At 35.7% G+C, this 15,685-nt stretch overlaps 1 protein-coding gene across 1 annotated transcript in view; it reads left to right on the top strand.

Annotated features, from left to right (window-relative positions):
- Window positions 1–9,384: 9,384 nt before the first annotated feature.
- LOC150096042 (uncharacterized) overlaps window positions 9,385–15,685 on the top strand; it is a 50,181-nt gene continuing 43,880 nt past the window's right edge. Inside the window, exon 1 of the mRNA XM_090409094.1 lies at window positions 9,385–9,892. Coding sequence (XP_090265220.1) covers window positions 9,529–9,892 — 364 coding nt within the window. The 5' untranslated portion in view covers window positions 9,385–9,528. The remainder of the gene's footprint in view (window positions 9,893–15,685) is intronic.

Below are 15,685 nucleotides of genomic sequence, written 5' to 3'. Positions count from 1 at the left end.
ATCTTATGTCAAATGCATATCCGGACGTCTTTCAAAAATTATGAAGAAATACAAACTTGCTCAACCAGATCTATAACTTGTTGCCTTCTCCTAAAGACAAACTCTCACCTCTGCTACCTGGCGTTTACGAGGTTCCATGCTCCTGTAAATTGTCTTACTATGGACAGACAGGTAGATCTGTTCATAAACGCATTTCGGAACATCAAGACCATATTCGTCTTATCAAACCGCAGAAATCTGGCCTCGCGCAACACGGAATTGAAAACCAAAACCATAGGATCCATTGGAAAAAGACCAAACTTCTACATAGATCTTTATATAAACATGAACGTTTATATAAAGAAAGTTCTGAAGCCCTACTTCGCAGACCAATTCTAAATCGTAATGACGTTCTTGTTATTCCTAAAGTATGGGAAATTGTCATACAAAATTGTGTTAAATAATTTCTTTTTATATGTTATCTTATTTTAATGTAATCTTTTTTTCCCTCCAGATATATTTTAATTTAATTCTATAAGACGCTACTGCACGCATATAGGGATTCCATTGTAATCATGCGCCCTAACTATATGTTATCCCTAGTACTGTTTGAATTAGCTGTACTGACGTTGTCCTAAGATATTTACGGTGAAATATTTACATGTTAAAACTTATTACTGTGGTTATTACGTGTGTTTATTTAGTGAGATTTGAAAAGACTGATGGATTCAATAGTGGATTCAATTCAAGAATCATTTTACTTTTTTTTTCTTAAATAATTAAAACAATACCGTATTTTATGATGTTTCTTTGATTTTTTTAGAATTAATAAATCAATTACAGAAACGTTTGGTTTATTCATAAGAGATATTTGTGCACTGGACAGACTACGTTGAATTTTGGTTAGAACAAGGCTATGTGGTGAGGGCATTCTGGCTGTAACGAACTGTGTGTGCTTTCTGGCCAGTTTTCGGCAACAACTCATGATTTCAGTAAGAAAATGTCTTCCAACTCTGCAAAAAAAAAAAAAAAAAAAAAAACCAGATAAGTTCTCTTACCAAGACTTCAATCGAAACCGGATCAAAGGGCGTCGTTGCTACTGATTGTGCTATGGGAAAGGTACATTAATGAAGAGAAAATATGGCTAAACAACTGAGGATCGAAAAAAAAAAAAAAACTTATTGCCGGGATTAAATGGACTAGGAATAAGTGGGCCAACATTATTTATCTTAATTCTAGCTCATGGTTGAAAATTGACTTATAGGATAATATTGAGACCTCATACTACCTTAGGTGCTCAATTGGTTACCGATGAATAAAAGGCTGCTTAATATTAACCCCATATGATGAATCCCCTCGATATTTCTCCCTCTCTCTTTTAAATTTAGCACTGCATATTTGTCTTAGGTAATTCCGAATCTTAAGCCTTTTGTCGATACTCCGGTTAATATTATTTTGACCTTAATCCTGGTTTACTTTGATAAATCTTTGCGTAATACCAAACATCGTTTTTCTAGTAAGGTTTCATCTTATATAATGTCCAAACACCTTTGGAGCTCTGACTTAATCTGAAGTATTAAAGTAATCCCATCGAATGCGAATGGTGACAATAGCCTCTTCGAACAATAGCTTACAGCAGTCAATTATTAAGAATGTTCGGAGGATATTGCATCACTAAAGAAAATCTACTTTAATGAACCGTATTAATATTCCAGGGCTTTCAGTTTGAATGATCAGATATTAAGGAGACTGGTTCAGCTAAACCCATTTCTTGATTGTGCAAACTTTTTTTTGAATCCTGTACTGCTCTTGCAGACTTGCCTAGGATGTAGGATATCGCTAATCCTACTCTTGCACATTTTTTTAACCTTTCACAAAAAGATTCTGGCTAGTATTTTGTGGGCTCAGTTATATAGCTATTTTCATTTACCAGCTTTGACGAAAGCTGGTAAACTGCTGTTCTGATTGGCCGAGTGATTAGCATAGAGGTCTGTGAATGTCATTAGATGAACGAATCATCGCCTGCTAAAAACAAAACTTGACTATATTCCAGCTTTCAGATTATAAAATAATAATATTTTATTGCGCTAATAGGTTCACTTTACAATAAAATGCTTTCTCAACACTGATATAAATGATCCTATCCATTCCACTCCTGACTAGCTATTTCCAAAGCATCTCAGCTCTCAACTAAAGTATTATCCACCTGAAATATCTGAATTGTTCACCTACAATTCTTTATTTCATTATCAGTGTGCAAATCCTAGAAAGATCACAGGAAGGGAGTCCAAATACCGAAGATATGAAGTCTGATAATGAATTAGAGGATCAGGCTACGAGTACAGCTCAGGCTGGCTGATCCATTATGGGACTGTTGTGAAAATAATGGGATATTTCACGTGCTAACTTTTATTTGCTTAATACTGGGTAAATTAGGGATAAAATAAGAATAAATTTCTTGTTTCTGAGTTTAATATCGTAGATGTAACCAGAGCAACTTACGCTTCAGTCAAAATTGCCTTCTGACACCACGATATTAACATTTGTGCCGTTTATTGGTATTATTAAATAGCAACAGTAATAATCAAATAGTATAATAATAGTAACGTGTATACTAAGATAGTTTGAGGCAGATAATGCTGCTTCCTGTTCCCATAGTAATAGTAGATTTTACATGCTGCGTATACCACTTGGCACGTGGTAGAGCAATGGATGTAGGTTTTAGCTGTCACCAGCACACATTATGTCGTCAGGAACTACCGGATTGAAAATAAAAGAATAAAAAAAAAGCTTTCTTAAATATTCTTATAATATTCACTATTTCAATCTGTTTCAATTTGAAATGAATCAACATGCAGAATGATTGCTAATTTAAGATTTTGAGCAATTAAATTGTTCTTCTGACATCGAGAAAGTGAGGATTTTTTTTTTTTTTTTTGAATTTTATTATTGTTATTAACCGCATCTCCATGGTGTCCAAAGACTCATCGCAGGAGGCCCATATCAACTATTATTCACATGATATATATCATGCCTCTCCTTAAACTGATTCACCGACAAACAACCACCCACCTCCATTCGTCTGTTCCCTTCATTCTTCACCCTGATAGCCAAAACGGTCATACATCCTTGCTAACCACATTTTTACTCAACTTCCAATGGTGACCTCGAGATATTTCTCTTCCTGTCATATATTGAAAAATCTCCCCGTTCTTTATAAAACCCATTTAGCAATTTATATGTTTCTATCATATATTCTCTCTTTCGTCTATCAACCAATTTTTTTATTCCACAAATCTTCAATCTTGTACATATACGAAACATTCCACAGGTCTGATACTATCTTGGTTAGAGGCTTCGCAATCCTCTCCATCATTACGCATTCCCAATAAATCTAAATCTAAATCTAAACGACCAAATCTGAGTACAGCAGCCCAAATGTGGTTGATGACCTCAGTGATTTTAAGCATCCAAGTGATCATCAGTTTCTGGTAGTGCAGTCTTTTTCAATACGATAATACAGATAGCATTTATAATTCAGGTTGCATACATTTATTTATTTATTTATTTACACTTCACGCTGAATTGACAATTGACATTTATGACTTAAGGGGTGAAGCGAAAAGCTTTTCATATTCCCCGTTGTCTGTCACGGTCACAGTGAGAGAAAATATTATGAGCAGTTTGCTCGCCCAGAATGGGCATGGAGATTATACATCACTGAAGGAAGTTAAAATGGCTTTTGGTCTTTTGTGTTTGAATGTATCCGTAGGCTCATAGGTTACAGCATGCTGAACTAGATCATTGGGATGAGTGGACGTCTTTAGGAAGAACTTTGCAGCTAAAGTCTGCAGGAAGGAGAAGACATAAGGAATATTTGTATCTCGGTGAAGTTGATGATTTCTGACGAACCATGAGGCGCTTAGGACCATTCTCAAGCATTTGTTCTGAACCCGTTGCAATTTGATAGTGGAGGTGTGGCTCCAGGCTGGAGAAGCATAAGTAACTATAGGACGAATCGTCAGCTGTTATAAAAGCAGTTTGATTCTGATGTTTAGCTTGCTGCTTCTGTTTATCAGGGGGTAGATCTGAGCGATGGCTTTAGATACCTTTGTACATGTAGCCTTAATGTGTTGGTTAAAAGTTAATTTTTTGTCGAGGACGACACCTAAGTAATTTGTTTCCGTCTGCCAGGGAATTTTGGTGTTGAATAATAAGATGTCTCCTACAGGAGATATCGACCTTTTTGTGAAGAGAATAGCTGAACTTTTTAGGGGATTTACTTGCAGTCTCCATTTGGAGAACTATCTTTCTAATTTTAGAAGGTTTTCTTGAAGTTTTCTAGTAACAAATGTGGTCGAAGAGATCTGACTAATAATGCTGTGTCATCTGCATACAGGGCCATGATGGATGTCATTGGGTTGTGCGGGATATCAGACATGTATACAGAGAATAGCAATGGAGCCAGTAGTGATCCTGTGGCACTCCAGCCAAGATGGATCATTGAGATGAGGTAGTGCCGTTAATCTTGACTTGCATGGTCCTGTTTTGCAGATATGAACTAATTAAATGTGTCAATTTCATTGAGATACCAGCTGAGATAAATTTATGTAGCAATCCAAAGTGCCATATTTTGTCAAATGCTTTGGATAGGTTAAGGAAAACAGCTCCCGTGTATTGACGCCAGTTGTAGCCGGTAGTAATGTATTTCACAATTCTGTGGATTTGGTGAGTAGTACTGTGGTATTGCCGAAAGCCAAACTGCTCTTTAGGAAGGATGTCTAGTTCATTTATTGAGGCTTGAAGACGTGCGAGGATGACCTTCTTCGCAATCTTGCCTAGGTTGGAGATGAGACTGATTGGACGATAATTTTGAGGCAGGTGAGGATCCTTGCCTGGCTTATGTATAGGAATTACATCGACCAGTTTCCAGGTGGAAGGAAAATAGTGAAGACTTAGGATTGCATTTATAATTGTGGTCAGGTGCACTATTGCTTTTCGGAGCAGAAGTTTGATCACCCGATTATTAATGCCATCTGGCCCAGGAGCTTTTTTGTTCTTTAATTTTTTAATAATGTCATATAACTCAGCAGGTGATGTTGGTGCAATTTGGTCAGTGCTGGAGATAGGAAGTTTGAGTGAGTGTCTGACCTTGCTGTGAATCTTATATATGTGGTCGAAGTCAAGGTCTTCATACGAAGGCCTGCATTGCTCCTCCAAATTGTTTGCTATAATTTCTGCTTTGTCTACATCTGTGTGAGCAAGGCCCTGGTCAGAGAATACTGGGGAAAGGGATCTGTCTTTGTTTCTGATATTTTTCAGTAGTCCCCAGATGGAGTGATCAGTAGGTGAAATGGAAACTAACTTTTCTTCCTATACTTGGTCTCTATGAGCTTTGAGTGCATTTCTTACTGCCCCATTTAATCTGTTTAGAGCTGTTTTATCTTATGGTGCACACGTGTTATGGAATCTTTTCCTAGCTCTGTTTTTGTCTCTAATCAAGGTCATGATATCTTCAGGCAAACGATATGGCTTGCGGGTAGATTTGTAGGAGGTAGCTACCGTTATAACAGAATTAATTTGTTGTGTGAGATTTGTAACTGCAGTTTCTACTTCTTCTTTAGTGCGTATGTGAGGAACAGGTCCAATATAATCCTTGATTGCTGTTGAAAGTCTTTCCCATGCAATGTAGGAGTGAGAAAGACACAGGTATTCTTGATTTCCCAGCTGTAGTAGAATTGGGTTGTGATCGGATGATAGTTCATCCATAGATATAATGCTGTATTGAAGTTTGATATCCTGTAGGATAGCTATATCCAGGATGTCAGCAGTGCCAAACGTACTGAGATGAGTTGGTTCGGTAGGGTCTGCCACAACAGCATTGCTTGATCCTAAGTAATTGGAAAGGATGCAACCATTCTTGTTAGTGGTTGTGCAATTCCACGCAGGGTGCTTGGAGTTCAGATCCCCGGCTATAATGTGGGCTCTCTGACGCATAAGATGGCATTTAGGTCAGAGTGTAGTAGAGATTTTTGGGGAAGGTTGTAAGCTGAATAGATTTTCAATCTGCCAGCGGAGCTGGTGCCTACTCCCATGCCTGTGATCTCAAGGTTAGTGGTTGAAGGGTTGCTCACCGATTGGTGCTTAATGTAATTTTTTATGAAGATGGCAGTGCCACCGCCTCTGTAGAGTAATCTATCATTTCTGTATAGGCGATAACCCCTTATTTTAGGATTGTCTGAGGGTCTTAAATTAGTTTCACTGATTAATATAACATTTGGTTGATACCTATAAGTGAAATCTCGGAGTTCCAGAATTTTGTTTTTGAGGCCATTTGGGTTCCAAGCAACTATCTGAAGAGATGCTCGAATGAGTTTGTTACTATTCATTTATGAGAGCTGTGAGGATGACCTGCGTTTCACGAAGAAATCTTTTAGTGGAAGTTTCAGTAGGGTTTGATAGGCTGAAAGTTTGTAGCATGTTTGCTAGTGAGGCCGTAATAACAGCTGTTAGGTTTTTAGGTGCTGTTGGTTGATTTTGTTCCGGTATTGGTCTATTTGTACGGGTCACATCGGCATAACTTCTTGTTTGCTTTTGGGTGTCTCTATTTTTGGAGGTCTCCGACTGTGGTCGCTGAGTCTCCGGTTTTGATACCTGGGCCTCTATTGTTCAGATACTGTAGGAGGAGGGCTGATTGACTGCCTCCATCCGTCTGTTCTTTGGGTGCTGAGTACATCCTTTGTAATTCGCAGGATGAGGGCCACCGCAGTTGGCACATTTGGCCGAGGTGGTCCTCGGCTTTGTGCAGGTATTGGTTGGGTGGCTGTCCCCACATTTCAAACATCTATATTCCGCTCTACATACATTCTGGGTATGGTCAAACTTCTAGCACCTGTGGCACTGCCCAGAAGATGATCTTTTCCGGAGTGGTTCTGGTGTGACGATGAGACCACAGACTGTTTTTAAGTTGTAGATATCCTTGTATATTTTATGAATCTCTACTAGGACTAATGGCATGGGAGTTTTGTCTGCTTTGTACATTCTGCTGACCTTGACTGGAGGCAGATCCTGAGAATTAAGGTCAGCAGCTATTTCTGTAGTGTCAATGTCTTCACAGACACCACGAAGGACCACTTTTAAGTTTTTTTCCGTGCTGAGCCCAAATGTATGATACTGGATGCCTCTATCGTCCAGTTTTTTGGTCAAGCTTCTATAGTCTGTCACTGTTGCTGGCTGTATCTTTATGCCTTCATACATGTTTTTGGCCTTGAAGCCAATGTGTAGATTGGACATTGTGGATCTTAAAGCTGCCCATTTCTGCTTTTCTCTAAGGATGATCGGAGGCACCTTTTCTTTGGGAGAAATAGCGGCGTCCGAACCCTAAGCATCCTGTTCCATTTCGTTGTCTTTGTGCGGTTCTTCTGTTGTTCTTTGCTTTTTGCGTGCGTGCGCGCGCGCACTCTACAAAGTCTGAAGGAGTAAAAGGCACCGATTGTAACTGATCTTCTGCGACAACGTCTGTGACACTTTCCGGGGGAAACGTGTCGTAAAGTTTCACTTTTCCCGGCCAATTGATGTTAAGTAGTTCACCTAGTCTTAAAAATTCTCTATATACCTCCTCGAATATTGTCTCATTTAGCTGTTTTTCCATGACTATCAATGTGACGTATCTAAAGCTGAAGGAAAAAAAAAAAAAAAAAACGCTTACTGTGCAGTTGAAGCCTTACCGGCACTTATGGAGGATGAATTTTTGGGGTAGGAGCACTGATATATAATGGCGTAGTGTTCAGGACACATTTACAACAAATATCACTTGCTGGTCACTCCACACAATCATCACAATTCATCAGACTACAGTGCAGGTAACAAATATCAAATTTCGCAAAACGAAGAACGCTTACCTATATATATCATTCGAAAATCCAAAAATATCACACTAATCAAAACGCGAGCCGCCATCTTGTGTTCTGCAATTCGATCCACCTCACGCTGAAATGACACCGACATATAGAAAATATTTTTGATATTCTTAAAATATTATAGTGTTCTTACATTATTAAACATTAAAAAATAAAAATTATATATTAACATTTTCATAAGCTTAAGTTAAAATAAAATTAATTTAAATTAATATTAGTTTTTTATTAATATATTTTAGTTATTGATTTGTGATTTAAATATACGTAACTTTGAATAGCAATTGTAATTATCTAATATAAATATTGAAATTGATCTGAAATTTTAAACGAAAAGCTACGTGCTTATTTTTTGTCCCACTTAAAATGGGTAAACGATGAGACTAATTGGGTGGTATAAAATTTCAAAAAACTATAAGATATCATTCAAGAATTAAAATAAATTTATTTGTTTATTACGAATACCAATGTAACAAAATAAATTATCTAAAACTTATATTAATTTAATGAATTGCAGTTTATTGTTGATATATTAAGATTATGATATTTCACACCATTTTATAATATTGTTATTGTTACTATAATAGCTTTACTCATGATTTCAACAAAAATTATCAGCTGCGGTTTGTATAACGTAATAACAATAGCAGCGTATATTACTAAATGAGTTCACTTTGAAAATTTAAACCTCCCTGGTCCAATAACAAGATTTCAATTACGCTACTTAAAATTAGCGAAAGGAAGTGGGTAGTAACAATCAAATAAAAGGCAATTTAAACTACAACGTATTATTTTCTGGAAAAATTCATTCAATAGGATTTACGAATTCCGAAAATAAAAAAGAATTGATTATCGAAATTTCTTTGTATCAAACCAACTTTGTTTTCTTTCCCAATTTTAATTTATTTTCATTCAATAATAAAAAGATTCTGTGAAATTTAATATTACAGAAAGGATCCTTCAAATGGAAAGAAGATAGATATTCAATTGAGGTCCAAAATTCCAACTCAAAATAGCTAGAGAAATGCACGCATGCGTTTCAAGGTTAAATACATATACTTCCGGTATGTCAAGGTGAAATGAAGATACTTCCGGTATTAAGATGCATCCTTTAATAGGATTACGTAATTAATCAACAATTGGTGGTTTTCCAGATTCGATTCGCGTGAATTTTCGCTTGCAGATGACGTAACATCCTTTTACCTGACTTGCTCTAAACCTTCTAACTCCATGTGTGTCACCCAAAAAAAAGTGGTCCATGGTGATCTAAAGCCAACAGCTCGTTCACTCTTCTTGGAAATTAGTTTCCGAAAACTTTTCCAACTCGTTATCAACTTCAATGAGCTCTCCCTCTATCACTCAGTAAGGCCGCTTCACTTCGCGGACGGATACATCAACCGATTGGCAAGAGCGGTAAAGTGGTGCCTAGAGCATCGCACGCTTTGTTTCGCGAAGTACGTCATTCACGTGTGTAGGCTGCCGGAACCGAGGCGCCAATCCGACTTTCTATGTAAACCACAACCACTCCTCAAAGCCTCAATTGGCTGTCGCTGGTGGCAGAGCATCTTCTGACACGGACTGTAAGGACTTCGTGAATTAAGTATACGTCTACCTCCTTTCCCCATCCGACCCCATGCACTTGCCCGCAGATCTCAACGGCTCGTCCGTCGCCGTTTCAATCGACGCTATGACGGACTTCCTGCCGACAGGCGAGCGGACGCTGAGCGAAGTGTTAAGCGAGCACCCGGGTGAGTTGGTGAGAACGGGAAGTCCAAACTTCGTGTGTTCGGTGCTGCCTTCGCATTGGAGATCCAACAAAACCTTGCCTGTTGCCTTCAAAGTCGTGTCCCTTGGTGAGGTCATGGACGGGACGTCAGTTACTATAAGAGCGGGAAACGACGAGAATTACTGTGCCGAGCTCCGAAATGCCACCACCGCTATGAAAAACCAGGTGGCCAAGTTCAATGATCTCCGATTTGTCGGTAGAAGCGGGAGAGGTAAGTTTTTTTTTTTTTTCCCCAGTTTTGTTTGAAAGCTGGAGATGACATAACACTAATCACTTCAAGCTCACCACATATTCCTCAACAAGGAAATAAATTCATCCCTTTCCCTCCTCATAAGAAACTATATATTTTCTATTAATTATCCTCTTTTAAGACCAACCCTTGATTTTTCATCCCATGATACTTCTCGTTTGTTTGACTTCTTCTCAAGCAAGACCACGTGGGTAAAAAATAGTTCAACCTCACTTTCAAACTTCCCACCATACGTCTCATGTCTCCATGACAGCATAAAATTTTAATGATTTTTTTAAACCTTCGTAACAGGTTTATCTATATTACTTTTAAAATATCTCGCAATTATATCTTTCTTTAACTTTTTAAAACTAGTTATTCTCCAGTTTTCAACTTATATTTCTGAACTTTCAAGTGACTTATTGTAAATTATCATAAAATATGTTGTGACGTACACATGAAGTTTAGCATTTAATAAAACACTGATAGCGATTAGAATTAAAGTCATGATTATGATATAGAATATAGATGAAAATGAAAATTTAAACAACTAAAATATATTTAACTTAGCTTTGTGATTTTCTTATTTTTAATTTTAATTTGTGGTATAATTTATTTTATTATTTTTTTTTGCAAGTTTTTTTGACATCTTCTCAAGCAAGACTTTATTATACCTTATTTTTAACTACTTTGATATTTTATATGTATATATCAAAGTAATATCATATCTTATGTAATATGTAATGTAAAATAAAATATTTTAAAATGAGTACATCCTTAGACAGAGATATTATATCATATCACACTTGATGTTTATTATTATTACATATTTTATAAATTAAATATATTTTCTAGTAAATTATATTAAATTTTAGGAATTTCGTATATATATATATATATATATATATATATGTCATTTGCAATATTGTTATCATTATTTTTTTTAACTGATCATTCAGGAGTTGCAAATAATGCATCACTTCCTTGTATATTTTAATATACTATACTTTTATATTAATTTCCTAGTTTAATTATTATGGTGTATTTAACTTTAGAAAGAATATTAAACAAGAAAAATGAAATTAATTTAGTTTATCATTATTGAGTTTGTTAGTTTTTATGTGGTACACAAAAGTTATATAAATAATCGATTATTATTTTAATAAACATGTAAATATGTAAAAATGCAAAAGAACTAAACGCACTATTTTTCCAAATATAAAATCTCCACTAGATGGCGCAGGTCAACATCTGTTGACCTTGTAAATTGAGCAGAAAATTCAACACATAATAAAGTTGGCTGCAAGCATGTATGAGAAAGAGCACTTCTCTTGTCCAACTAATAGACTCGACTCATTCAGAATTCACAATACAACATCTGCTGGCGTAATTGTAGTAATTATTGCGTCTCTTAATTGTGTCTGTTAGATTTATGTCTGTGTTTGTTCTTCTCCTTGATAAAGCTAATGATTGCCGTGTTCAGGGAAGCAGAGAATTAAAAACGCTCTATGGGGCAGGTGTTTTATTACCATAACGAGAACCCCAGACATTACGGGTGCGAGTTCAACTGAACATGAACCGTTTAAAAACACCAAGAAAAGTCACAATGCCACTGAGGGATTTTAGTATGGTGTCATTTAGCGTAGAAAAGCTTCATATCAAGTTTTAAAACTAGCTTCCAAACTTTATCAGAACTGTTTTGTTAAAAAGGAATTGAAAAATCAAGACGGTATTTAGGAAATGACTATTATATATTTCGCCAGATGGCGATTTTGTAGATGATGAAAATTATTTTATTTCAAACTCATTGTTTCACCCACCCACCCCCACTAATTGTAAGACAACACATATAGTATTTTATCACATCCGGTTGTAATAATTCTACAAAAGACATTCATGTAGAAATTCTACTACAAAAGAAATATTGGATCTATTTGAATTCCATCAGATGAAAGATCCAATACCAATTTAGTCAATAACAGAAATCTAAAATCTGTTTTAGTTAACAATTAAAATTGTAATTTTAATTGTTAACTAAAAGTTTACACTGTCCTTTAAAATATATACTTGTATATATTTTAATTTAAAATATATACATTTTAAATTAAATTTTATATAAAACTAAAAATGGACAATTTTTATCTAAATAAATGCAGAAATATTTTAATTATTAAAAATATTTTTGAGTTAAAATAATACAGTATTTATTTTCTCAAATAAAATAAGTTTAAATAAATGTTTTATTGACGTCACCTAGCTATGATTAGAGCTTTTTAGCTCAATTACAATACACACAGATTTTCTTCATTCAGATGACGGGATAAAGAGTCAAGGACTCAGTCCATCGCCCAGTTCTTATAAGAATATATATAAGAATATATAAGACGTGTGTTTAGGTCTGGAGATTTGGAGATTAATACCTTGGAGGGTAATAGATGGCAATGCTGTAGCCAATGAAGTTCTGAGGCTCGGCTATTGCTGTTAGCCTCCTGCCATGATCAGAGCTTTAATAGCTCAATAATACCTTATCCCTACACTGTCCTCTACAGATAACGGGGAAGATGAAAAGCATTCTTGCTTCGCCCCTTTAAGCCAGTCCTTATAAGGACGTGTGTTTATGAGAACCTAATGTATCGACCGTGAGATGCGGTGATTAATACCCTTGGAGGGTAATGGATGGCAATGCTGTAGCCCAAGAGTCGCCAAACTTCTTTGACCGTCGATCCTTTCAAGAGTTTCTTTTTATCGACCCACCCCCTCTATTTTACTATTACGTAATTATAATAGGACAAGCAAAAAAGATGCTTATGTGAGTTTTTAGATTGTTTATTTTATAGTTAGTGTTTATTGTATGTATAATATAATATATATTATTATATTACTATTACTACTACTATTACCATCACTGGTATTACTAGTGATATTAATATACTAGTATTAATAAATTACTGGTATTAATATCACTGGTATTACTACCAGTCCTGCTCAACTCTTCAACATAGAGAAGTTTAGTTCGTGAATGAATAACGATTGAATTATAATATGTATGTTGATGAATTTTAGAACATTAACGCTCACTTGTATGTAGATGCGCAAAAAATAAGACTGGGATAGAATACATGTACGACCACAAGTATAAGTAAATAAGAACCGAGCACGTGTTGCAATCTCATTCCCGCCGCGCCGGCCGGGCGAGAACCAAATCATCCGTTTATTGGTAAATACGTCATTTTAGCCTACTTGATTGGCCTCCGTAACTATTTTCATGACCTTACTCCATCTTAGGTCCTATTCATGTCACTGTTCCCACGATTCACTCTTAATTGCGTCGTTGTCATTCAGGATGGAGGTAATCCAAGTTAACCGAATTAATATTACCCGTACAATGATGTCTTATATTTTTCTATCGACCCCTAACAATGTTATATTCGACCCCTGGGGGTCGATACCGACCACTTTGGCGACCACTGCTGTAGCCAATGAAGTTCTAACTGAGGCTGGACTATTGCTGTTACCCTCCTACCATGATCAGAGCTTTAATAGCTCAATAACACCTTATCCATACACTGTCCTTTACAGATAACGGGGAAGATGAAAAGCATTCCTGCTTCGCCCCTTTAAGCCAGTCCTTATAAGGACGTGTGTTTATGTTTATATTATTCAGTCTGTATAATATAATATAATATAATACAGACTGTATAATACATACTCTAGTGGACGATAATAATGTATTCGGTTGTTTTAAATGAAAAACTGAATGAGATCGCAACACGTGCGTGGTTCTTATTTACTGATACTTCCAAGTATTCTATCCCAGTCTCATTTTTGCGCATCTACATACAAGTGAGCGTTAATGTTCTAAAATTCATCAACATACATATTATAATTCAATCGTTATTCATTCACGAACTAAACTTCTCTATGTTGAAGAGTTGAGCAGGACTGGTAGTAATACCAGTGATATTAATACCAGTAATTTATTAATACCAATATATTAATATCACTAGTAATACCGGTGATGGTAATAGTAATATAATAATATATACTATATTATACATACAATAAACACTGTAACTATAAAATAAACAATCTAAAAACTCACATAAGCGTCTTTTTTGCTTGACCTATTATAATTCAAGTCAACTCAGGCGAATATCATGGCTACTAGAATCACGTGCTAAATTGGATAACACGGGAATTTTTTTAATTCTCCATACCTAAAACTCTTTTTTTTCAGAGGCGCTTGTCCAGAGGCATTAACCTGGCAAAATACTTATTTGCGTCTCTAGATTTTCATTCCCCAACTTTCCGTGTGTGTGTGTGTGTGTGTGTGTGTGTGTATGTGTGTGTGTGTTCCAACTGCTAAGAGCGATACATTTCTTCTTTTCGTTTTTAAACAAGAAAAGTGAAGCCACAATTGGGACTGTGGCTAGCTATGGTACCTTTTCTACTGCACTGTCGCGAGAGTTGTTTCCCATTTCTCTGGTTTCAGTTAGCTCTGTTGGTGATTTTTGTATTAATCAGTGGTTATATTTCTGAACTGGGTTAGGCTACTCCGATTATGTTGTTCTTCTAGGCTTCTTTGTCCTCCTGACAAGATATTTGTGTATCAGTACTATTATTGCATCCTTTTTTTTTTTCTTTTGTAAAATCTTTGCCCCACTAATATTTTTTAATCGATCTGCTTACTGTCGACATCATTTGTGGTTTATATACACAATACTTTTAAGTATTGTGTATATAAACAATATTTTGTTATCAGTGCACGTATTGTAGAGAAGAGATCTATTCCAGACTTCTTTAAATATGGGATGGACACGGCATATAAAGTAACAAAGTATGTGTGCGAGCAAAGAAATTTTCATATGTTATTATATTCTTTAATTACTCATCACTTTTTGTTCATATGGTCCTATTTCTAACCATTACCACTTCAGTCAATAGGTTTAAATTTATAATAATTTATATATTTTTACTTATTATGAAAAATATAAAAACAATTAATATGAAAGTTGTTTTTGTATTTAAATAGGCTCAAGATCCCAAGTTTCCTCATATGTCCTTGATTCAAATCTCCCCCAAGGGAGTGGGGGAAACTGATGGCTCTTAGAGCAGGGTTGGCTCCTGACCCGGTTATTACGTCCCCGTAATAAGTAACAGACGTTTCATTGGGGCGTGGTGGACTTGGAAAGGTCCTATGTCACAGGACTCCCAATCAGGCTAGCAGCATTTTGAGTTGCGCCCAACATATATAAATCCAACAAATATAATTTTACAATGGAATTGTAAAATGAATTAACAAAAATTCGTTTTACAATCGAATTTTGTTTATGAATTGTTCATAAAAATTTATACATTATCGATGTATAAATTATCATCTGTTTATTTTATTCGCATTTCATGCCACCAGATTTACAGCAGGGACGCATGCGCACAACACAGCCTTCATCATTAGTACGTCAAAGAAGTTTTGAAGTATGATAAACTTGGAAACTGTAGTCCTATTAAACTGAAGAGTACAACGTAATAAGCGCAAAGTTTTTGTTTATTGATTAATGCGAATCCTTATTCATTATTTCGATAAAATAAATGTAAGTATTGAAATTAAGGGGGAGAAGGGGCAAACCTACGATAGATTAAAAAGAGAGGAGCATTTGTATAGTGCAAAGTATCTAGGCTGCTGCAAATATAAATCAATTGCTATTAAGTAGAAATTAACGTATTAATTAATTAGTACAAATATAAAGGAAGATCTATCCAGTTATCAACATTAAC

The sequence above is a fragment of the Typopeltis vanoorti genome, chromosome 19 (genome assembly GCF_054136105.1).
Source record: "Typopeltis vanoorti isolate ZY-2024b chromosome 19, IOZ_Tvanoo_1.0, whole genome shotgun sequence".
NCBI lineage: Eukaryota > Metazoa > Arthropoda > Arachnida > Uropygi > Thelyphonidae > Typopeltis > Typopeltis vanoorti.
The sequence above is the reverse complement of the archived record's forward strand: the minus strand, read 5'-3'. Positions and strand labels throughout refer to the sequence as shown.